The sequence below is a fragment of the Lycium barbarum genome, chromosome 6 (genome assembly GCF_019175385.1).
Source record: "Lycium barbarum isolate Lr01 chromosome 6, ASM1917538v2, whole genome shotgun sequence".
Classification (NCBI taxonomy): Eukaryota; Viridiplantae; Streptophyta; class Magnoliopsida; order Solanales; family Solanaceae; genus Lycium; species Lycium barbarum.
In genome coordinates, this window is record NC_083342.1 from 122,693,777 (window position 1) to 122,719,989 (window position 26,213).

Sequence of the window (26,213 nt, forward strand, 5' to 3'; positions counted from 1 at the left end):
ATTGTTTTTGTTTGGTAGCATGGAATGGGTGGTCCTTCTCAACCAACACCCTCAACTGAAAGGCAAGGAAGTCAATCTCAACCAACTCCACCAACTCAATCCAGCTCTGTTTGTAGTGACACAAGTTCTGTTACTGGAGCACAAGTCTTTAATGTAAGTTCACTTTATGATTTGCCTTTATCTTTGTTCAACACAATTTACTAATGTTTCACATTTTAATTGAAGCCTGGTACAACAAGTGAGAGGGTTCTACATGGTGCAACAAACTTGAAGAGTGCTTCACCAACAAATATTGATATTGGTTATAAAACTCGTGGACTGAAATAGCAAGGAAAAGATGCAATGACCACATCACAACTATCCCGATTGAGAGCCGACAAGAGAAACCAAAAGGCTGCATCAAAAGCAACCAGATCTTCAGCAGAAGGAAGCTCCAACAAGTAGTTAATGTAGGAAATTTGTCACATTTAGGGTATTTGAAACAATGTCTTTAGTATATGTAAATTGCAGCAGTGCTGTCTAGCTAGACTTATTATTATGCATTACTGTTGTGCCAATGAAATTAGCAATGGTACTTTTCGATTTGTGCTAATCAAATTTGTGCCAATACTACTCTTCAATTTATGCCACTGAGTCAAACATGCACGGGGCAGATCAATAGGATTGGAATATAGGCAGCCGTGGCAGTTGTGCCATTTCAAGACAATAAATTTCCTCAAAATACTCAACAACCAAATAAATGGGACGGTTGGAGTCAAATACAACCGATTAGCCCATAAATCAAACACCACATCGGGTGAATTCAATTCACTTCATTGAATTCACCCCATCCAACTTCATCCAATCCACTTAATCTTCCATTTCAACTATCTATAAAAGCCACTAACTTCATCCCCATTCTCTTCATCCCATTCAAATTATCCCATTCACTTGTTAAAACAAGTTCATTCAACCTAAAAAATGTTGGCATATTTCTAGAAGAAATTAACACGGTCATACGTAGAAAGTGATGATTTCTTACGTTTAATTTAGCATCCATGTTTCACTTGCTATTTTTATTGCAATAGTTTAGTAATTTTTCATGTTTTTTTTTTGCAGGTGCTTCCTACTAATATTCTTGATGTTCTACCAACCAAAATAACTCATGCCGTTGTTGCTTATAGAGAAAAACGTTACACTATGACCTACAAAATTGAAAAACACGCACGCCTCTGTCTCGAGTGGAAAGACTTTCTGGAATCCGAGCAATTGATGGAGGGAGATACACTCTATATTTGGGTCTGCGAGTGTAAGTGCCGGGAGGGCATAGGATTCGATGTTCAAAAGAAGGAAGAGGAAGAGGTCATAGTTGTTGACTAGGTCTCTATTTTCTTTTCTATGTATGATGCTAGCATTTTAATGAACAATTGCTATGTTTCTTTGCTGATTTATATTCATGTCATATTTGCGACTAATTCACAACGCCAAACACAAGCCAAATAATTCACAAAATCTAATAACCAAAACATTACTACAAACATAGAAGAAAATCTTTGTAGGAATATTACAAACAGTAACTAGGAAACAATTAGACTACCCAAAGATAACTTTTGCAAGTAAAAAACATAGAACAACAACGACAAGCCTATTGAATTTGGCTTTTGCACAGTCCCTCTCTTCCTTAATTTCCTTCAATTTTTGTTTCAATGAATCATACTTGCCTCCAAGTTCCTTCATTTTATATTTCAATGTATCCCTCTCTTCTTCAACCTCTTTAAGCTTCTCCTTCAAAAGCTCAACCTCTGAAGATGGATCAATCCATTTAAAATAGTCACATCCACCCTTATCCTACACAAAAGTAAAAGAAAATTATGAACACAACAAATCCGAAAAAATGGCCGAAAATCAAATTTTCAAAAATCAAAATTTTAAATTAGGTACTCACTTTTGGCATCTTGCAACCAAAGAATCTACGACCTGGGTTGTTAACTGTTCTCGAAGTTCTTACATTACAAGAATTACCACAATTACAAATAACATTTTCATCTATAATCCCTGAATTTTGTGACATTGCTATGAAGAAGAGAGAACCAAGACAGAAATAAGAGACAATACAATCAGCAACAACTATAAATCGAGAGACAAGGACGAAAAAAATTGAACTGAAACAAGAGAGAGAAATGGGGGAGAAAGGAGGAGAAAGGGGAGAGAGAAACGGCTGAGAAAGGAGGTGAAAGGAGAGATTTTAGAATTTTTGGAATTGGGGTTTTAAATTTGGGGTTATTAAAAAAAAGGGTACGTTGGAGTTGCCATATAAGCAACAACACAACCCTTCACGCGCCCATTTTGCGTGCAGCACACACGAGCTGCCATGTAGGCAAAAGGTGCTTATGTGGTATAAATTCAGGGTAGTTTAGGTAGTCAATAGGTACAACCCCCAGTTTAGGTAGCCATGAGGAAAATGTGGTAAAGTTTAGGGGGCTATCTATGACTTTTGCCTATTTTTTTTTCAACACATAAAAAGTATCTATAATAAGATGCACTATTCATATAAACTAAAGAACTCGTGAACTTACGATGTAAAAAGTATTTATACAATCAAGTCATTTTAAAACTAATTATAAGAAAAATTCTATAACAAACATTAGTTTGTAACTATAAAAATGTGAAAATAACGTGCTATAATTAATATGTTATTATGTTTAGTTACCCAATATATATATATATATATATATATATATATATATATATATATATATATATATAAAGAACTCCAGAAGAAAATAATCAACAGTTAAGTGAGGTAATAGACGTAGATAGAGATATACAAATTTTCCAACAAAACCAATTGAAACTGTTAAATCCAAAAACTCTATATAATATAAGACAGTTTTCAAGTACAGCTCAATTATATAGACATTATAGAGAAGAACAAATATCAGCCATAGGAACTAAAATTACTACCATAAATTTAATAGACCCAGTAGCCGTAAGACAAATAAAAAATACTGGAAGAAGTTTAATGCATATAGGATTAATAGTAGTAGGATTAAAAGGACTAACTAGAAAAAACTTAGGAACCAAAGCTTTAATAGTAATTTATGACGATAGATGGTCAGACATGAAAAAATCAATAATAGGACTAACGGAAGTAGACATGACAAATAATGGAGGAATATTTTATATTAGCCCAGATTTTATAATGAATTTAGCAGAATTTGGAAAGCACATAAAAATAGGAATACAGACCAAGGGATATGAAGAGATGTGTGACGGTAATAATTTATTAATATGCATAGGATTTCTAGGAAAAATGACTAATAATAGTAATACAAAATTTAAAATTAAGGTAGAAGATGTAGTAGAAATAATGGGAAATAAAGGAATAAGACTAATAAAGCCTATAAAAATAAACCCTGAAGAATATGCAGGGATGGAATGGAATCTAGAGGATTTTAATACAAAAAAGATTTTACAGCCAGAATCTCACCTAATGTACACTAATTCTAAGGGAGAGACATCTGTACGTTTTACTAATTATAATTATATGCCACAAAACGACATAGAAGAAGAAAGTACTCTAGACGAAAATGAAATTACAGACACAACTTTTATGAATATAGAATTAATACAAGACGAGTTTGCGGTAGACGAAGCTATAGAAAAAGCAAAAAGACTTCAAAAAGAAAACAAAAATATGCTTTTTAAATGTAAAGGATGTAAGTTAGGAGAATTAACAATAGAAGAAACCATAAGTCACTTTAAATTATGTGAAGCCCGAACTGATAATTGGGGATATAGAGTAGAACAGATAAACCAAAGAAAATCAGACGATTTTGATAAAATATTAGAAGACATGCAAAACAGTGGTGACGAACTAGAAATAGACTCTATAATAAGCCAAAAAGAATTAATGGAATCTAGTGCATCTAGTTCTAGTCCATTTCAAAGAACAACAGGAGAACAATATACTATAGATACTAGCACAGGAAATGTACCTAGAAGAAGAGTTTTTAGAACAGGAGGAGAACCTTTAAATAATGTCAAACCATCAGGAAAAAGAATGCCTATAGAAGAACCCATTATTCTTCAAGAAGGAGGTAATAAAGGTAAAATATTAAATATAGCAGCACATGACCCGCAAAGATGGAATTCAGTGATAGATCTTTGGAAAGGAATAGTAGTAGCAGACTATATAAAAACATATAGTGAAACAGACGCAGAAACAATGTATAAATATTTAGAAACATTTTTAGGAGAATCAGCCAAAGCTTTATGGGAAGCTTATAAAGAAAATTTTCCAATGGAATTTCAACACCTAGTATCCATGGGAGCAAACCCATATAATTTTACTAATAAAATACATACTTTAATTACAGGGGAAGATCCAAATAGTGGATTATTAGTACTACAAAGAAATGCAGTAATAAAATTAGAACAACTAAGCATAAGTAGTTGGTTTCATATTAAGAAATTTTTAAATGATTATTTTTACTACTGTACTATTAGTGGAAATGCATTTGATCAAGAATTAGGTAAAAAATTATTTAATAAACTACCAGGAGCCTTAGGAAGAGAAATAGAAGATAGATGGAATAAAAGAGACGGAGTAATGCAGAATCCTAATTTAACGTGGTCCATAGGACATAGAATACAACATATAATGGATATACTACAAGAAAAATGTACTCATATACAAATACAAAAACAGTTAAAAGAAAATGAAATGAACTTTTGTAAAAGCGTAGTTTACACTACACAAAGTTATGATAAAGACAATTATAAAAAGAAAAAGCATAAAAAATACCGAACGCAGTATAATAGAAATTATCCTCAATATAATAGAAAGAAATATTATCTTAGAAAATCATCAGCTAGAAAACCTTATTTAGATAGAAATAGGCATGTAAGAAAATATCGAACAGAAAGAAATTATAGAAATAAATTAGAATGCTTCACTTGTGGAAGTGTAGAACACTTAGCAAATACATGTCCAAAAAGAATAAATAATAAGACAAGAAATTCCCAGCTAATTGAAGATTTTCAAGAAACATTAATAAATGTAGACGAATATATGTCAGATACAGAAAGCATATATTCTATAGTAAGTGTAGACACTGAAGAAAAAATCAAAACAGACTCATCAGATTCAGAAGCAGACGAATTAATTAATGAAATAGGATTAGAAAATCTAGACTTAGAAGCAATGGATAATTTAGCAAATATAGCCGAAGAGTGTAACCATGAGTTTGAACGAAATAAAGGATTGGATAGTAATGCATGTTTCTTTTGTAAATGGTATCCTAGTAGAGACAAAAGAGTTAAATGTAAAAATTGTTACATAGAAGGATGTACAATGTGTATAGAAAAAGAATTTAAAACAAAAATAAATAAAGAAACAACTCATAAGAAAATTGAAGACCCTACTATTAGTCTAAGAATAATAACATTAGAAACAAGAATAAATGAACTAGAAACCAGATTATGTAACCTAGAAAGAGGAAAACAAAGAGAAGTAGATAGTGAAGACGAAGAAATAAGATTATCAAATATACAACCAATAATGAAACCATTAACAATAATACCAGAAGAATCTCAAGCAGAATTAATGAGCATAGAAGACCATGAAGCATTAGTATGTAATGAAGATAAAAAATTAGGAACAATAAAAATACTTGCAAGAATTAAAATAGATGATTATGAGATAGAAACGTTAGCATTAGTAGATTCAGGGTGCACAAAGTGCATAATAAATAAAAGAATAGTTCCACCTAATTTAATAAAAATTCTAGAAAAACCAGTTGCGGCCATGCAAATGGATGGAACCCATAATATATATAGACATTATGTTCATAAAGCCTACATTAGCTTTATAAATACATGTTCAGAGTTTTACAAACCAAGTTATAAAATGGATAAGATATGGGTAAGAGACCTTAATATAAATGTAGACTTTGTCATAGGATTAGACTTCATGTTACATAATAATGGTAGCTGTATGATTACAAGAGATGGAGTAATTTTCTTAAAAAATATTACTCATACACCAGTACAAGTTCTTAAGACTGAAACAAGGATTCGTCATAAAAAGATCCCTACCACAGACCTGCAAAAGAAAAAAGATAGTTGTTGTAAAGAATGTGAAGAAAAGAATACATGTTGTAAAGAAAAACAAGAAATAAAAAATTTAACTTTAGAAGAAAAAGAAATTCTAGAAGAAGAGGAGTTGCTAGAAAAAGATTATACTTTAATAGATATAGAGACAGAGTTATATAATTTTAAAACAGGAATAGAAAAAATAGGAATAATAAAAAATCAAAAGGACCTAGATAATATAATAAAAATTCTAGATGAAATAGAAATTATTGGAGAAAAACCATTAAAACACTGGAAAAATAACAGGATTGTATGTAAATTAGATATAATAAATCCAGACTATATAATTAAAACAGCATCTATTGAAGCAACAAATCAAGATGTAGAAGATTTTAAAGTACAAATAAAAGAACTATTGGACTTAGGAGTAATACGGAGATCTACTTCTAAACATAGATCAGCAGCATTTATGGTAAGAAATCATAGTGAAATAGTAAGAGGAAAAGCAAGAATGGTAATAAATTATAAAAGACTTAATGATAACACTAGAACAGATGGATATAAGTTACCAGACAAAACAGAACTAATAAATAGAATACAAGGAAAGAAAATATTTAGCAAATTTGATTGTAAATCAGGATATTGGCAGGTACGAATGCATGAAGATAGTATAGAAAGAAAGATAGAAATATGGTATTGTGGTTTTTAGCTTATATGTTAAACAATCCTACTCGGTACTTCCTCACTCCTTGAATCTTCTTATCATGTAGGTGTTTTTCTTATTTTCTGCCTATTCTCCCAATTTTTATATTTTTATATTTTTCGTTTTTTCATTTTTTCGTTTTTTTTTTTTTTTTTTTTTTTTTTTTTTTTTTTTTTTTAAATAAGTCTGTTTAGTTATGAATCTTTATTACACTGTTCATCTCTTTCTCTTAATCTTGGTTCTTAATATCCGTCTTCTTTAACCACACCCCGGTTACCATGGCCAACATCGTCCTTTTATCATTTGGACATTAAAACGGCCTTTCAAACACCTAGGAATTTACAGGTTAATCCATCGAGTTCATTAAGAAATTAAGAGAATAACCATATACTAAGAGTAATAGATTCATAACAACAGGTAAGTAATTACTCAAACATAATATTTTAATTCAACATAATATTGAACATAAAATAATTTACATAGTAGGGAGATTAGTACAGAAAACATAGATAAAAACTTACATGTCTGAAGATGGAGAGAGGTTTCCCTTTCGGGGAACCCGAAAAACTACTTCACACTAAAAGAAAATTACTGGAAAGATTAAAACTATTTTACAGGGAAGTTATATTACAAAGGATTTTATTGGGAAAAGGAGTTGGGGCATTTTTGGAAGGGAAGAGGAATATGGAGTGGTTGGTGAGAGAATTTTTTGTTGAAGGCTTTTTTGGTGATTGTGTCTTGCTTCTTGATCGATGTTAATTTTCTGATGCCCTCCTTCTCTGCAAAACACTGCTATTTATAGGAGTCTGACGGACTTCAAATGCGGACTTCAAATTTGTGAAGAATCTTTTGAGTTCAGCCGGGTACTCTTAGGGCCCCATCGTCACATGAAACTTTTCAAAAGATACTTTATAATTTTGTCCGTTTGCTGAGCTGTCCCATTTCTAGATAAAACTACTACTTTATTACAGCTACTTTAATAAAATCTGGTCTTCTTTTTTCTGAACTGTCAACATTATTGCTCCAACGTGTCTTGAAAAATTACAAAGTCCAAAATCAAAAGTCTTCTACCTCTATTATTGAGCTTGTCTCATCTCATTTTTCTAAAAGATGACTAATGTCCTTGTCTCTCTCTTTTCCATACCTTTGTCTTTAATTATTGATGCTTTTGTCATTTTTTTAATGTCCTTGTTTCTCTTTTCTATGTCTTTGTCCTCATGATCCACCGAACTAAATCTTCCAAGTCATGACTTTCTTTCTACTTCACTTTGTCTTTTCCTTTCATGACTTTTTCTCTACTTCACCTTTGTCTTTTTCTTTCATCTTTTTCTGAACCATGTCTAACCATGTCTTTTCAAATCTCTCTTTTTTTTTTTTTTTTTTTTTTAACTGATCTAAGTGTCTAAATTGTGTAGGGCAATTGAGTCAAAACTCATGCCTGAATCTACATCATTTGGATCTTGCGAGTCTTGAAAATTAATATCTTCTCCTTCAAAATCTGAATGGACTGGTGACATCGCTTGTCTTGGAGATAATTCTGGACTAGGATCTTTGACTATATATTTATCTTTTTCTTTTGTCTGAAAAAATCTTTCTAGTGTCTCTTTTACTATATTTTCTATTTTTTCATTTTTCTTCTTTTTTGCAAGTGTGCTTTTCCTTGTAGAAGCCGCTCCCTGCGTAAGTGTCTTTGGTAGTCTCCGTCTGGTTTGGAGAGATGAACATCCCTCGTCTTCACTTTTTGGCAAAGTGACAGCCATTAACGGATTTGATAAGTCTTTACCGGCTACCGTTTGAACCGGACTAGCTGTATCTTTACCCGATACAGTGGGTCTAATTGCATTCATTGGGGAATGCACACCCGTCTCATCCATTTTTTTCTGAGATGGAGAACTCTGAGACTGCATCAATTCGAATTTTAATGCTTGTAGTCTTTGTTCTAATGTCTTCACCTGATCCAAGAGTTGCATTTTTTCTTGAACCAATGTCTCTTTTTGCTGGTTTAGTCTTTTGACTACATCAGTCATGGTAGAACAATGGTCGCAAAAGATTATTTTGTCTGTGTCTTTTTGTACATTGTACTGGGGAATTTTGTCTGGGTTTTGTCTGAGAGCTGGAGAAATATAATAATTTGGACCCAATGTGCCTCTAGCATAATCTAATGCTTCAGTAAAATTATTAAATCCCTTAAAAAGAGGTTTTCTTATGTCTTTAATAGAGTCTACAACTTCTATCCAAGTCTGAAAAATACCATTAGTTTTACCGTGAACTACAACATAAAATTTAAATTTTTTGTCTAAATTTCGGTCTGTAAAATATTGACAAAGTGCATTTATAGTGGCTACAAAATGTTTAGCTCCGTCTTTTTTATTACGCGAAATCCATAAATTATCCACTAAGCATCTTTGTTGTCTATCTATTACATATTCTGGTAATACTTTAAAAGTCCAATTTGATGGCTGATAGACTACTAAATTATTGGCTCCGAATTGTATTCTTTCTTCCATAGCATTTCTTTCTAATAAAGATGTAGGTCTAAAATGAAGGTTACCTAATACTGTCTGTCTGTATGTGTCTTGGGTTGAGGCTATGCCTTTCCCCTTGTCTGCTGTCTGAGAACTGGAAGGTCTCATGCTGTCCAAATAAAAAATTTAGTTAGCAGTAATATTTAATCTACTTAATTGATCTGCTAAATTATTATCTTTTCCTTTTATATGTTCAAATTTTAAATTATAAATTGAAATGGTATCTAAAAAATTTAGTCATCGTCTTCTACTACTATTTTTATCATTTATCTTTTGATAGAATTTAACTATAGCTTCACAGTCTGTTCTAACTAGTATTTCTGGTTTATTTAAAATATATAGTCTGAAACTATTTAATCCATATATTACGGCTAAGATTTCTGCATCTATACTACTCATATTTCCTTTTTCTTTATACTTACCACTTTGATAAGCACATATCTTTTCTTCATTTTTATTACTATACTTACTAGGTTTTGCTTTTAATACTGCTCCCCATCCTTCAAAACTACCGTCTGTTTCTATAATTAAATAGTCTGTTTCTAGTGGCATATTTAAATCTGGAATGTTTTTTATTTTTTCTTTTATTTTTTGTACTAATTTAATGTCTTCAGTATTAAAGTGTTTTTGACCATTTGATCCAGTCTTTGAATATAATGGTCCTGCTATTTTTCCTAAATCTTTTATAAAATTTCTAGCATAATTGACTATTCCTAAAAATTTTTTGTAATTCTTTAACATTGTCTAACTTGTCTGGCATTTCTAAAGCTTTTTTGGCTATATGAGGTTGTAATTTTATCTTACCTTCTCCTAGTACTACTCCAAAAAAGTTTATATAATTTTTACATAATTCCATTTTCTTTTTACTAATTATTATCCCATTTTCTACAAATAATCTAAATACCGTTTGTAGGTGTCCTAAATGTTCTTTAATATCTTTACTAAATACTAATATATCATCTACATATACTAATACAAACCTTTTATATTCTCCAAATATACTATCCATTTTTCTTTGAAAAATTGGTGGAGCTGTCTTTAATCCAAATGGCATTACTAACCATTCGAAATGTCCTTCAGGACAGGTGAATGCAGTCCATTCTATACTATCTTCATGCATTCGTACCTGCCAATATCCTGATTTACAATCAAATTTGCTAAATATTTTCTTTCCTTGTATTCTATTTATTAGTTCTGTTTTGTCTGGTAACTTATATCCATCTGTTCTAGTGTTATCATTAAGTCTTTTATAATTTATTACCATTCTTGCTTTTCCTCTTACTATTTCACTATGATTTCTTACCATAAATGCTGCTGATCTATGTTTAGAAGTAGATCTCCGTATTACTCCTAAGTCCAATAGTTCTTTTATTTGTACTTTAAAATCTTCTACATCTTGATTTGTTGCTTCAATAGATGCTGTTTTAATTATATAGTCTGGATTTATTATATCTAATTTACATACAATCCTGTTATTTTTCCAGTGTTTTAATGGTTTTTCTCCAATAATTTCTATTTCATCTAGAATTTTTATTATATTATCTAGGTCCTTTTGATTTTTTATTATTCCTATTTTTTCTATTCCTGTTTTAAAATTATATAACTCTGTCTCTATATCTATTAAAGTATAATCTTTTTCTAGCAACTCCTCTTCTTCTAGAATTTCTTTTTCTTCTAAAGTTAAATTTTTTATTTCTTGTTTTTCTTTACAACATGTATTCTTTTCTTCACATTCTTTACAACAACTATCTTTTTTCTTTTGCAGGTCTGTGGTAGGGATCTTTTTATGACGAATCCTTGTTTCAGTCTTAAGAACTTGTACTGGTGTATGAGTAATATTTTTTAAGAAAATTACTCCATCTCTTGTAATCATACAGCTACCATTATTATGTAACATGAAGTCTAATCCTATGACAAAGTCTACATTTATATTAAGGTCTCTTACCCATATCTTATCCATTTTATAACTTGGTTTGTAAAACTCTGAACATGTATTTATAAAGCTAATGTAGGCTTTATGAACATAATGTCTATATATATTATGGGTTCCATCCATTTGCATGGCCGCAACTGGTTTTTCTAGAATTTTTATTAAATTAGGTGGAACTATTCTTTTATTTATTATGCACTTTGTGCACCCTGAATCTACTAATGCTAACGTTTCTATCTCATAATCATCTATTTTAATTCTTGCAAGTATTTTTATTGTTCCTAATTTTTTATCTTCATTACATACTAATGCTTCATGGTCTTCTATGCTCATTAATTCTGCTTGAGATTCTTCTGGTATTATTGTTAATGGTTTCATTATTGGTTGTATATTTGATAATCTTATTTCTTCGTCTTCACTATCTACTTCTCTTTGTTTTCCTCTTTCTAGGTTACATAATCTGGTTTCTAGTTCATTTATTCTTGTTTCTAATGTTATTATTCTTAGACTAATAGTAGGGTCTTCAATTTTCTTATGAGTTGTTTCTTTATTTATTTTTGTTTTAAATTCTTTTTCTATACACATTGTACATCCTTCTATGTAACAATTTTTACATTTAACTCTTTTGTCTCTACTAGGATACCATTTACAAAAGAAACATGCATTACTATCCAATCCTTTATTTCGTTCAAACTCATGGTTACACTCTTCGGCTATATTTGCTAAATTATCCATTGCTTCTAAGTCTAGATTTTCTAATCCTATTTCATTAATTAATTCGTCTGCTTCTGAATCTGATGAGTCTGTTTTGATTTTTTCTTCAGTGTCTACACTTACTATAGAATATATGCTTTCTGTATCTGACATATATTCGTCTACATTTATTAATGTTTCTTGAAAATCTTCAATTAGCTGGGAATTTCTTGTCTTATTATTTATTCTTTTTGGACATGTATTTGCTAAGTGTTCTACACTTCCACAAGTGAAGCATTCTAATTTATTTCTATAATTTCTTTCTGTTCGATATTTTCTTACATGCCTATTTCTATCTAAATAAGGTTTTCTAGCTGATGATTTTCTAAGATAATATTTCTTTCTATTATATTGAGGATAATTTCTATTATACTGCGTTCGGTATTTTTTATGCTTTTTCTTTTTATAATTGTCTTTATCATAACTTTGTGTAGTGTAAACTACGCTTTTACAAAAGTTCATTTCATTTTCTTTTAACTGTTTTTGTATTTGTATATGAGTACATTTTTCTTGTAGTATATCCATTATATGTTGTATTCTATGTCCTATGGACCACGTTAAATTAGGATTCTGCATTACTCCGTCTCTTTTATTCCATCTATCTTCTATTTCTCTTCCTAAGGCTCCTGGTAGTTTATTAAATAATTTTTTACCTAATTCTTGATCAAATGCATTTCCACTAATAGTACAGTAGTAAAAATAATCATTTAAAAATTTCTTAATATGAAACCAACTACTTATGCTTAGTTGTTCTAATTTTATTACTGCATTTCTTTGTAGTACTAATAATCCACTATTTGGATCTTCCCCTGTAATTAAAGTATGTATTTTATTAGTAAAATTATATGGGTTTGCTCCCATGGATACTAGGTGTTGAAATTCCATTGGAAAATTTTCTTTATAAGCTTCCCATAAAGCTTTGGCTGATTCTCCTAAAAATGTTTCTAAATATTTATACATTGTTTCTGCGTCTGTTTCACTATATGTTTTTATATAGTCTGCTACTACTATTCCTTTCCAAAGATCTATCACTGAATTCCATCTTTGCGGGTCATGTGCTGCTATATTTAATATTTTACCTTTATTACCTCCTTCTTGAAGAATAATGGGTTCTTCTATAGGCATTCTTTTTCCTGATGGTTTGACATTATTTAAAGGTTCTCCTCCTGTTCTAAAAACTCTTCTTCTAGGTACATTTCCTGTGCTAGTATCTATAGTATATTGTTCTCCTGTTGTTCTTTGAAATGGACTAGAACTAGATGCACTAGATTCCATTAATTCTTTTTGGCTTATTATAGAGTCTATTTCTAGTTCGTCACCACTGTTTTGCATGTCTTCTAATATTTTATCAAAATCGTCTGATTTTCTTTGGTTTATCTGTTCTACTCTATATCCCCAATTATCAGTTCGGGCTTCACATAATTTAAAGTGACTTATGGTTTCTTCTATTGTTAATTCTCCTAACTTACATCCTTTACATTTAAAAAGCATATTTTTGTTTTCTTTTTGAAGTCTTTTTGCTTTTTCTATAGCTTCGTCTACCGCAAACTCGTCTTGTATTAATTCTATATTCATAAAAGTTGTGTCTGTAATTTCATTTTCGTCTAGAGTACTTTCTTCTTCTATGTCGTTTTGTGGCATATAATTATAATTAGTAAAACGTACAGATGTCTCTCCCTTAGAATTAGTGTACATTAGGTGAGATTCTGGCTGTAAAATCTTTTTTGTATTAAAATCCTCTAGATTCCATTCCATCCCTGCATATTCTTCAGGGTTTATTTTTATAGGCTTTATTAGTCTTATTCCATTATTTCCCATTATTTCTACTACATCTTCTACCTTAATTTTAAATTTTGTATTACTATTATTAGTCATTTTTCCTAGAAATCCTATGCATATTAATAAATTATTACCGTCACACATCTCTTCATATCCCTTGGTCTGTATTCCTATTTTTATGTGCTTTCCAAATTCTGCTAAATTCATTATAAAATCTGGGCTAATATAAAATATTCCTCCATTATTTGTCATGTCTACTTCCGTTAGTCCTATTATTGATTTTTTCATGTCTGACCATCTATCGTCATAAATTACTATTAAAGCTTTGGTTCCTAAGTTTTTTCTAGTTAGTCCTTTTAATCCTACTACTATTAATCCTATATGCATTAAACTTCTTCCAGTATTTTTTTATTTGTCTTACGGCTACTGGGTCTATTAAATTTATGGTAGTAATTTTAGTTCCTATGGCTGATATTTGTTCTTCTCTATAATGTCTATATAATTGAGCTGTACTTGAAAATTGTCTTATATTATATAGAGTTTTTGGATTTAACAGTTTCAATTGGTTTTGTTGGAAAATTTGTATATCTCTATCTACGTCTATTACCTCACTTAACTGTTGATTATTTTCTTCTGGAGTTCTTCTATTTAAAATTCTTGATAAGAAATTATTACTTATTCTATTATCTGAAAAATTTACTCTTTGTCTTTCTTGCCTTTCTGATCCTCCTTCGTTTCTTTGTCTAGTTGAAAGAAGGTCCATTTTTGTGGTTTTCTAAGTACTTTAACTTTATCTTTTTGAGGTGTTATTTCTACCTTTTTTAATTGGTCTATTAATTCGTCAACTTCTTTATTTTTAAACGTCTCTTTATTTTTTTCTCTTTGTTGTTCAGTTAACCACGAAATGCGTTCGTCTAATAATTCTAACCTTGGTACTATTTTTTCTATTTTCTTTATTATTTCTAATATTAATGAAATTGTAGTAGTATTTTGTTGTATTATTATTTGGTCCGATTTAGCGCTAGGTATATAATCTTTATAGTCTGCTGGTAAAGGTATAGATTTTTCTATTAATTTCGCGGCTTCTTCTTGATAACACCTCAAAAAGATAAAGGTAGAAATAACACCTCAAATTGGTGGAGCTGTCTTTAATCCAAATGGCATTACTAACCAAAAATCTTCTCGCTCTGATACCAAAAGGGGATAGGGGGTTATATTTTTTGTTTCAATAGATATATAAGTCCTAAATATATAAGTTTTAATTTTTGTAGAAAGAAAGATAGAAATATGGTATTGTGGTTTTTAGCTTATATGTTAAACAATCCTACTCGGTACTTCCTCACTCCTTGAATCTTCTTATCATGTAGGTGTTTTTCTTATTTTCTGCCTATTCTCCCAATTTTTATATTTTTATATTTTTCGTTTTTTCATTTTTTCGTTTTTTTTTTTTTTTTTTTTTTTTTTTTTTTTTTTTTTTTTTTTTTTTTTTTAAATAAGTCTGTTTAGTTATGAATCTTTATTACACTGTTCATCTCTTTCTCTTAATCTTGGTTCTTAATATCCGTCTTCTTTAACCACACCCCGGTTACCATGGCCAACATCGTCCTTTTATCATTTGGACATTAAAACGGCCTTTCAAACACCTAGGAATTTACAGGTTAATCCATCGAGTTCATTAAGAAATTAAGAGAATAACCATATACTAAGAGTAATAGATTCATAACAACAGGTAAGTAATTACTCAAACATAATATTTTAATTCAACATAATATTGAACATAAAATAATTTACATAGTAGGGAGATTAGTACAGAAAACATAGATAAAAACTTACATGTCTGAAGATGGAGAGAGGTTTCCCTTTCGGGGAACCCGAAAAACTACTTCACACTAAAAGAAAATTACTGGAAAGATTAAAACTATTTTACAGGGAAGTTATATTACAAAGGATTTTATTGGGAAAAGGAGTTGGGGCATTTTTGGAAGGGAAGAGGAATATGGAGTGGTTGGTGAGAGAATTTTTTGTTGAAGGCTTTTTTGGTGATTGTGTCTTGCTTCTTGATCGATGTTAATTTTCTGATGCCCTCCTTCTCTGCAAAACACTGCTATTTATAGGAGTCTGACGGACTTCAAATGCGGACTTCAAATTTGTGAAGAATCTTTTGAGTTCAGCCGGGTACTCTTAGGGCCCCATCGTCACATGAAACTTTTCAAAAGATACTTTATAATTTTGTCCGTTTGCTGAGCTGTCCCATTTCTAGATAAAACTACTACTTTATTACAGCTACTTTAATAAAATCTGGTCTTCTTTTTTCTGAACTGTCAACATTATTGCTCCAACGTGTCTTGAAAAATTACAAAGTCCAAAATCAAAAGTCTTCTACCTCTATTATTGAGCTTGTCTCATCTCATTTTTCTAAAAGATGACTAATGTCCTTGTCTCTCTCTTTTCCATACCTTTGTCTTTAATTATTGATGCTTTTGTCATTTTTTTAATGTCCTTGTTTCTCTTTTCTATGTCTTTGTCCTCATGATCCACCGAACTAAATCTTCCAAGTCATGACTTTCTTTCTACTTCACTTTGTCTTTTCCTTTCATGACTTTTTCTCTACTTCACCTTTGTCTTTTTCTTTCATCTTTTTCTGAACCATGTCTAACCATGTCTTTTCAAATCTCTCTTTTTTTTTTTTTTTTTTTAACTGATCTAAGTGTCTAAATTGTGTAGGGCAATTGAGTCAAAACTCATGCCTGAATCTACATCATTTGGATCTTGCGAGTCTTGAAAATTAATATCTTCTCCTTCAAAATCTGAATGGACTGGTGACATCGCTTGTCTTGGAGATAATTCTGGACTAGGATCTTTGACTATATATTTATCTTTTTCTTTTGTCTGAAAAAATCTTTCTAGTGTCTCTTTTACTATATTTTCTATTTTTTCATTTTTCTTCTTTTTTGCAAGTGTGCTTTTCCTTGTAGAAGCCGCTCCCTGCGTAAGTGTCTTTGGTAGTCTCCGTCTGGTTTGGAGAGATGAACATCCCTCGTCTTCACTTTTTGGCAAAGTGACAGCCATTAACGGATTTGATAAGTCTTTACCGGCTACCGTTTGAACCGGACTAGCTGTATCTTTACCCGATACAGTGGGTCTAATTGCATTCATTGGGGAATGCACACCCGTCTCATCCATTTTTTTCTGAGATGGAGAACTCTGAGACTGCATCAATTCGAATTTTAATGCTTGTAGTCTTTGTTCTAATGTCTTCACCTGATCCAAGAGTTGCATTTTTTCTTGAACCAATGTCTCTTTTTGCTGGTTTAGTCTTTTGACTACATCAGTCATGGTAGAACAATGGTCGCAAAAGATTATTTTGTCTGTGTCTTTTTGTACATTGTACTGGGGAATTTTGTCTGGGTTTTGTCTGAGAGCTGGAGAAATATAATAATTTGGACCCAATGTCCCTCTAGCATAATCTAATGCTTCAGTAAAATTATTAAATCCCTTAAAAAGAGGTTTTCTTATGTCTTTAATAGAGTCTACAACTTCTATCCAAGTCTGAAAAATACCATTAGTTTTACCGTGAACTACAACATAAAATTTAAATTTTTTGTCTAAATTTCGGTCTGTAAAATATTGACAAAGTGCATTTATAGTGGCTACAAAATGTTTAGCTCCGTCTTTTTTATTACGCGAAATCCATAAATTATCCACTAAGCATCTTTGTTGTCTATCTATTACATATTCTGGTAATACTTTAAAAGTCCAATTTGATGGCTGATAGACTACTAAATTATTGGCTCCGAATTGTATTCTTTCTTCCATAGCATTTCTTTCTAATAAAGATGTAGGTCTAAAATGAAGGTTACCTAATACTGTCTGTCTGTATGTGTCTTGGGTTGAGGCTATGCCTTTCCCCTTGTCTGCTGTCTGAGAACTGGAAGGTCTCATGCTGTCCAAATAAAAAATTTAGTTAGCAGTAATATTTAATCTACTTAATTGATCTGCTAAATTATTATCTTTTCCTTTTATATGTTCAAATTTTAAATTATAAATTGAAATGGTATCTAAAAAATTTAGCCATCGTCTTCTACTACTATTTTTATCATTTATCTTTTGATAGAATTTAACTATAGCTTCACAGTCTGTTCTAACTAGTATTTCTGGGTCCAAATTATTATAAACCAGAAATACTAGTTAGAACAGACTGTGAAGCTATAGTTAAATTCTATCAAAAGATAAATGATAAAAATAGTAGTAGAAGACGATGGCTAAATTTTTTAGATACCATTTCAATTTATAATTTAAAATTTGAACATATAAAAGGAAAAGATAATAATTTAGCAGATCAATTAAGTAGATTAAATATTACTGCTAACTAAATTTTTTATTTGGACAGCATGAGACCTTCCAGTTCTCAGACAGCAGACAAGGGGAAAGGCATAGCCTCAACCCAAGACACATACAGACAGACAGTATTAGGTAACCTTCATTTTAGACCTACATCTTTATTAGAAAGAAATGCTATGGAAGAAAGAATACAATTCGGAGCCAATAATTTAGTAGTCTATCAGCCATCAAATTGGACTTTTAAAGTATTACCAGAATATGTAATAGATAGACAACAAAGATGCTTAGTGGATAATTTATGGATTTCGCGTAATAAAAAAGACGGAGCTAAACATTTTGTAGCCACTATAAATGCACTTTGTCAATATTTTACAGACCGAAATTTAGACAAAAAATTTAAATTTTATGTTGTAGTTCACGGTAAAACTAATGGTATTTTTCAGACTTGGATAGAAGTTGTAGACTCTATTAAAGACATAAGAAAACCTCTTTTTAAGGGATTTAATAATTTTACTGAAGCATTAGATTATGCTAGAGGCACATTGGGTCCAAATTATTATATTTCTCCAGCTCTCAGACAAAACCCAGACAAAATTCCCCAGTACAATGTACAAAAAGACACAGACAAAATAATCTTTTGCGACCATTGTTCTACCATGACTGATGTAGTCAAAAGACTAAACCAGCAAAAAGAGACATTGGTTCAAGAAAAAATGCAACTCTTGGATCAGGTGAAGACATTAGAACAAAGACTACAAGCATTAAAATTCGAATTGATGCAGTCTCAGAGTTCTCCATCTCAGAAAAAAATGGATGAGACGGGTGTGCATTCCCCAATGAATGCAATTAGACCCACTGTATCGGGTAAAGATACAGCTAGTCCGGTTCAAACGGTAGCCGGTAAAGACTTATCAAATCCGTTAATGGCTGTCACTTTGCCAAAAAGTGAAGACGAGGGATGTTCATCTCTCCAAACCAGACGGAGACTACCAAAGACACTTACGCAGGGAGCGGCTTCTACAAGGAAAAGCACACTTGCAAAAAAGAAGAAAAATGAAAAAATAGAAAATATAGTAAAAGAGACACTAGAAAGATTTTTTCAGACAAAAGAAAAAGATAAATATATAGTCAAAGATCCTAGTCCAGAATTATCTCCAAGACAAGCGATGTCACCAGTCCATTCAGATTTTGAAGGAGAAGATATTAATTTTCAAGACTCGCAAGATCCAAATGATGTAGATTCAGGCATGAGTTTTGACTCAATTGCCCTACACAATTTAGACACTTAGATCAGTTAAAAAAAAAAAAAAAAAAAAAAAGAGATTTGAAAAGACATGGTTCAGGAAAAGATGAAAGAAAAAGACAAAGGTGAAGTAGAGAAAAAGTCATGAAAGGAAAAGACAAAGTGAAGTAGAAAGAAAGTCATGACTTGGAAGATTTAGTTCGGTGGATCATGAGGACAAAGACATAGAAAAGAGAAACAAGGACATTAAAAAAATGACAAAAGCATCAATAATTAAAGACAAAGGTATGGAAAAGAGAGAGACAAGGACATTAGTCATCTTTTAGAAAAATGAGATGAGACAAGCTCAATAATAGAGGTAGAAGACTTTTGACTTTGGACTTTGTAATTTTTCAAGACACGTTGGAGCAATAATGTTGACAGTTCAGAAAAAAGAAGACCAGATTTTATTAAAGTAGCTGTAATAAAGTAGTAGTTTTATCTAGAAATGGGACAGCTCAGCAAACGGACAAAATTATAAAGTATCTTTTGAAAAGTTTCATGTGACGATGGGGCCCTAAGAGTACCCGGCTGAACTCAAAAGATTCTTCACAAATTTGAAGTCCGCATTTGAAGTCCGTCAGACTCCTATAAATAGCAGTGTTTTGCAGAGAAGGAGGGCATCAGAAAATTAACATCGATCAAGAAGCAAGACACAATCACCAAAAAAGCCTTCAACAAAAAATTCTCTCACCAACCACTCCATATTCCTCTTCCCTTCCAAAAATGCCCCAACTCCTTTTCCCAATAAAATCCTTTGTAATATAACTTCCCTGTAAAATAGTTTTAATCTTTCCAGTAATTTTCTTTTAGTGTGAAGTAGTTTTTCGGGTTCCCCGAAAGGGAAACCTCTCTCCATCTTCAGACATGTAAGTTTTTATCTATGTTTTCTGTACTAATCTCCCTACTATGTAAATTATTTTATGTTCAATATTATGTTGAATTAAAATATTATGTTTGAGTAATTACTTACCTGTTGTTATGAATCTATTACTCTTAGTATATGGTTATTCTCTTAATTTCTTAATGAACTCGATGGATTAACCTGTAAATTCCTAGGTGTTTGAAAGGCCGTTTTAATGTCCAAATGATAAAAGGACGATGTTGGCCATGGTAACCGGGGTGTGGTTAAAGAAGACGGATATTAAGAACCAAGATTAAGAGAAAGAGATGAACAGTGTAATAAAGATTCATAACTAAACAGACTTATTTAAAAAAAAAAAAAAAAAAAAAAAAAAAAAAAAAAAAAAAAAAAAAAAACGAAAAAATGAAAAAACGAAAAATATAAAAATATAAAAATTGGGAGAATAGGCAGAAAATAAGAAAAACACCTACATGATAAGAAGATTCAAGGAGTGAGGAAGTACCGAGTAGGATTGTTTAACATATAAGCTAAAAACCACAATACCATATTTCTATCTTTCTTTCTACAAAAATTAAAACTTATATATTTAGGACTTATATATCTATTGAAACAAAAAATATAACCCCCTATCCCCTTTTGGTATCAGAGCGAGAAGATTTTTGGTTAGTAATGCCATTTGGATTAAAGACAGCTCCACCAATTTGAGGTGTTATTTCTACCTTTATCTTTTTGAGGTGTTATCAAGAAGAAGCCGCGAAATTAATAGAAAAATCTATACCTTTACCAGCAGACTATAAAGATTATATACCTAGCGCTAAATCGGACCAAATAATAATACAACAAAATACTACTACAATTTCATTAATATTAGAAATAATAAAGAAAATAGAAAAAATAGTACCAAGGTTAGAATTATTAGACGAACGCATTTCGTGGTTAACTGAACAACAAAGAGAAAAAAATAAAGAGACGTTTAAAAATAAAGAAGTTGACGAATTAATAGACCAATTAAAAAAGGTAGAAATAACACCTCAAAAAGATAAAGTTAAAGTACTTAGAAAACCACAAAAATGGACCTTCTTTCAACTAGACAAAGAAACGAAGGAGGATCAGAAAGGCAAGAAAGACAAAGAGTAAATTTTTCAGATAATAGAATAAGTAATAATTTCTTATCAAGAATTTTAAATAGAAGAACTCCAGAAGAAAATAATCAACAGTTAAGTGAGGTAATAGACGTAGATAGAGATATACAAATTTTCCAACAAAACCAATTGAAACTGTTAAATCCAAAAACTCTATATAATATAAGACAGTTTTCAAGTACAGCTCAATTATATAGACATTATAGAGAAGAACAAATATCAGCCATAGGAACTAAAATTACTACCATAAATTTAATAGACCCAGTAGCCGTAAGACAAATAAAAAAATACTGGAAGAAGTTTAATGCATATAGGATTAATAGTAGTAGGATTAAAAGGACTAACTAGAAAAAACTTAGGAACCAAAGCTTTAATAGTAATTTATGACGATAGATGGTCAGACATGAAAAAATCAATAATAGGACTAACGGAAGTAGACATGACAAATAATGGAGGAATATTTTATATTAGCCCAGATTTTATAATGAATTTAGCAGAATTTGGAAAGCACATAAAAATAGGAATACAGACCAAGGGATATGAAGAGATGTGTGACGGTAATAATTTATTAATATGCATAGGATTTCTAGGAAAAATGACTAATAATAGTAATACAAAATTTAAAATTAAGGTAGAAGATGTAGTAGAAATAATGGGAAATAAAGGAATAAGACTAATAAAGCCTATAAAAATAAACCCTGAAGAATATGCAGGGATGGAATGGAATCTAGAGGATTTTAATACAAAAAAGATTTTACAGCCAGAATCTCACCTAATGTACACTAATTCTAAGGGAGAGACATCTGTACGTTTTACTAATTATAATTATATGCCACAAAACGACATAGAAGAAGAAAGTACTCTAGACGAAAATGAAATTACAGACACAACTTTTATGAATATAGAATTAATACAAGACGAGTTTGCGGTAGACGAAGCTATAGAAAAAGCAAAAAGACTTCAAAAAGAAAACAAAAATATGCTTTTTAAATGTAAAGGATGTAAGTTAGGAGAATTAACAATAGAAGAAACCATAAGTCACTTTAAATTATGTGAAGCCCGAACTGATAATTGGGGATATAGAGTAGAACAGATAAACCAAAGAAAATCAGACGATTTTGATAAAATATTAGAAGACATGCAAAACAGTGGTGACGAACTAGAAATAGACTCTATAATAAGCCAAAAAGAATTAATGGAATCTAGTGCATCTAGTTCTAGTCCATTTCAAAGAACAACAGGAGAACAATATACTATAGATACTAGCACAGGAAATGTACCTAGAAGAAGAGTTTTTAGAACAGGAGGAGAACCTTTAAATAATGTCAAACCATCAGGAAAAAGAATGCCTATAGAAGAACCCATTATTCTTCAAGAAGGAGGTAATAAAGGTAAAATATTAAATATAGCAGCACATGACCCGCAAAGATGGAATTCAGTGATAGATCTTTGGAAAGGAATAGTAGTAGCAGACTATATAAAAACATATAGTGAAACAGACGCAGAAACAATGTATAAATATTTAGAAACATTTTTAGGAGAATCAGCCAAAGCTTTATGGGAAGCTTATAAAGAAAATTTTCCAATGGAATTTCAACACCTAGTATCCATGGGAGCAAACCCATATAATTTTACTAATAAAATACATACTTTAATTACAGGGGAAGATCCAAATAGTGGATTATTAGTACTACAAAGAAATGCAGTAATAAAATTAGAACAACTAAGCATAAGTAGTTGGTTTCATATTAAGAAATTTTTAAATGATTATTTTTACTACTGTACTATTAGTGGAAATGCATTTGATCAAGAATTAGGTAAAAAATTATTTAATAAACTACCAGGAGCCTTAGGAAGAGAAATAGAAGATAGATGGAATAAAAGAGACGGAGTAATGCAGAATCCTAATTTAACGTGGTCCATAGGACATAGAATACAACATATAATGGATATACTACAAGAAAAATGTACTCATATACAAATACAAAAACAGTTAAAAGAAAATGAAATGAACTTTTGTAAAAGCGTAGTTTACACTACACAAAGTTATGATAAAGACAATTATAAAAAGAAAAAGCATAAAAAATACCGAACGCAGTATAATAGAAATTATCCTCAATATAATAGAAAGAAATATTATCTTAGAAAATCATCAGCTAGAAAACCTTATTTAGATAGAAATAGGCATGTAAGAAAATATCGAACAGAAAGAAATTATAGAAATAAATTAGAATGCTTCACTTGTGGAAGTGTAGAACACTTAGCAAATACATGTCCAAAAAGAATAAATAATAAGACAAGAAATTCCCAGCTAATTGAAGATTTTCAAGAAACATTAATAAATGTAGACGAATATATGTCAGATACAGAAAGCATATATTCTATAGTAAGTGTAGACACTGAAGAAAAAATCAAAACAGACTCATCAGATTCAGAAGCAGACGAATTAATTAATGAAATAGGATTAGAAAATCTAGACTTAGAAGCAATGGATAATTTAGCAAATATAGCCGAAGAGTGTAACCATGAGTTTGAACGAAATAAAGGATTGGATAGTAATGCATGTTTCTTTTGTAAATGGTATCCTAGTAGAGACAAAAGAGTTAAATGTAAAAATTGTTACATAGAAGGATGTACAATGTGTATAGAAAAAGAATTTAAAACAAAAATAAATAAAGAAACAACTCATAAGAAAATTGAAGACCCTACTATTAGTCTAAGAATAATAACATTAGAAACAAGAATAAATGAACTAGAAACCAGATTATGTAACCTAGAAAGAGGAAAACAAAGAGAAGTAGATAGTGAAGACGAAGAAATAAGATTATCAAATATACAACCAATAATGAAACCATTAACAATAATACCAGAAGAATCTCAAGCAGAATTAATGAGCATAGAAGACCATGAAGCATTAGTATGTAATGAAGATAAAAAATTAGGAACAATAAAAATACTTGCAAGAATTAAAATAGATGATTATGAGATAGAAACGTTAGCATTAGTAGATTCAGGGTGCACAAAGTGCATAATAAATAAAAGAATAGTTCCACCTAATTTAATAAAAATTCTAGAAAAACCAGTTGCGGCCATGCAAATGGATGGAACCCATAATATATATAGACATTATGTTCATAAAGCCTACATTAGCTTTATAAATACATGTTCAGAGTTTTACAAACCAAGTTATAAAATGGATAAGATATGGGTAAGAGACCTTAATATAAATGTAGACTTTGTCATAGGATTAGACTTCATGTTACATAATAATGGTAGCTGTATGATTACAAGAGATGGAGTAATTTTCTTAAAAAATATTACTCATACACCAGTACAAGTTCTTAAGACTGAAACAAGGATTCGTCATAAAAAGATCCCTACCACAGACCTGCAAAAGAAAAAAGATAGTTGTTGTAAAGAATGTGAAGAAAAGAATACATGTTGTAAAGAAAAACAAGAAATAAAAAATTTAACTTTAGAAGAAAAAGAAATTCTAGAAGAAGAGGAGTTGCTAGAAAAAGATTATACTTTAATAGATATAGAGACAGAGTTATATAATTTTAAAACAGGAATAGAAAAAATAGGAATAATAAAAAATCAAAAGGACCTAGATAATATAATAAAAATTCTAGATGAAATAGAAATTATTGGAGAAAAACCATTAAAACACTGGAAAAATAACAGGATTGTATGTAAATTAGATATAATAAATCCAGACTATATAATTAAAACAGCATCTATTGAAGCAACAAATCAAGATGTAGAAGATTTTAAAGTACAAATAAAAGAACTATTGGACTTAGGAGTAATACGGAGATCTACTTCTAAACATAGATCAGCAGCATTTATGGTAAGAAATCATAGTGAAATAGTAAGAGGAAAAGCAAGAATGGTAATAAATTATAAAAGACTTAATGATAACACTAGAACAGATGGATATAAGTTACCAGACAAAACAGAACTAATAAATAGAATACAAGGAAAGAAAATATTTAGCAAATTTGATTGTAAATCAGGATATTGGCAGGTACGAATGCATGAAGATAGTATAGAATGGACTGCATTCACCTGTCCTGAAGGACATTTCGAATGGTTAGTAATGCCATTTGGATTAAAGACAGCTCCACCAATTTTTCAAAGAAAAATGGATAGTATATTTGGAGAATATAAAAGGTTTGTATTAGTATATGTAGATGATATATTAGTATTTAGTAAAGATATTAAAGAACATTTAGGACACCTACAAACGGTATTTAGATTATTTGTAGAAAATGGGATAATAATTAGTAAAAAGAAAATGGAATTATGTAAAAATTATATAAACTTTTTAGGAGTAGTACTAGGAGAAGGTAAGATAAAATTACAACCTCATATAGCCAAAAAAGCTTTAGAAATGCCAGACAAGTTAGACAATGTTAAAGAATTACAAAAAATTTTTAGGAATAGTCAATTATGCTAGAAATTTTATAAAAGATTTAGGAAAAATAGCAGGACCATTATATTCAAAGACTGGATCAAATGGTCAAAAACACTTTAATACTGAAGACATTAAATTAGTACAAAAAATAAAAGAAAAAATAAAAAACATTCCAGATTTAAATATGCCACTAGAAACAGACTATTTAATTATAGAAACAGACGGTAGTTTTGAAGGATGGGGAGCAGTATTAAAAGCAAAACCTAGTAAGTATAGTAATAAAAATGAAGAAAAGATATGTGCTTATCAAAGTGGTAAGTATAAAGAAAAAGGAAATATGAGTAGTATAGATGCAGAAATCTTAGCCGTAATATATGGATTAAATAGTTTCAGACTATATA

The 26,213-nt window shown here is 30.5% G+C and overlaps 1 protein-coding gene across 1 annotated transcript; it reads right to left on the minus strand.

The window, feature by feature from the left end:
* Positions 1 to 1,572: 1,572 nt before the first annotated feature.
* Positions 1,573 to 2,050, minus strand: LOC132644566 (uncharacterized protein At1g43920, Chloroplastic-like). The gene is made up of 2 exons (XM_060361157.1): positions 1,925 to 2,050; positions 1,573 to 1,827 (listed from the first exon to the last, which is right to left on the minus strand). Exons 1-2 carry the CDS (start codon positions 2,048 to 2,050, stop codon positions 1,573 to 1,575), a joined length of 381 nt encoding a protein of 126 aa, XP_060217140.1.
* Between the last annotated feature and the right edge of the window lie 24,163 nt (positions 2,051 to 26,213).

What these genes read in the sequence shown, in the direction of transcription:
- LOC132644566 (XM_060361157.1), bottom strand. Translation starts at nt 2,050, where the DNA reads ATGTCACAAAATTCAGGGATTATAGATGAAAATGTTATTTGTAATTGT. An exon ending in TTGGTTGCAAGATGCCAAAA is followed by an intron (nt 1,828 to 1,924) that starts GTGAGTACCTAA and finishes ACTTTTGTGTAG; the next exon opens with GATAAGGGTGGATGTGACTA.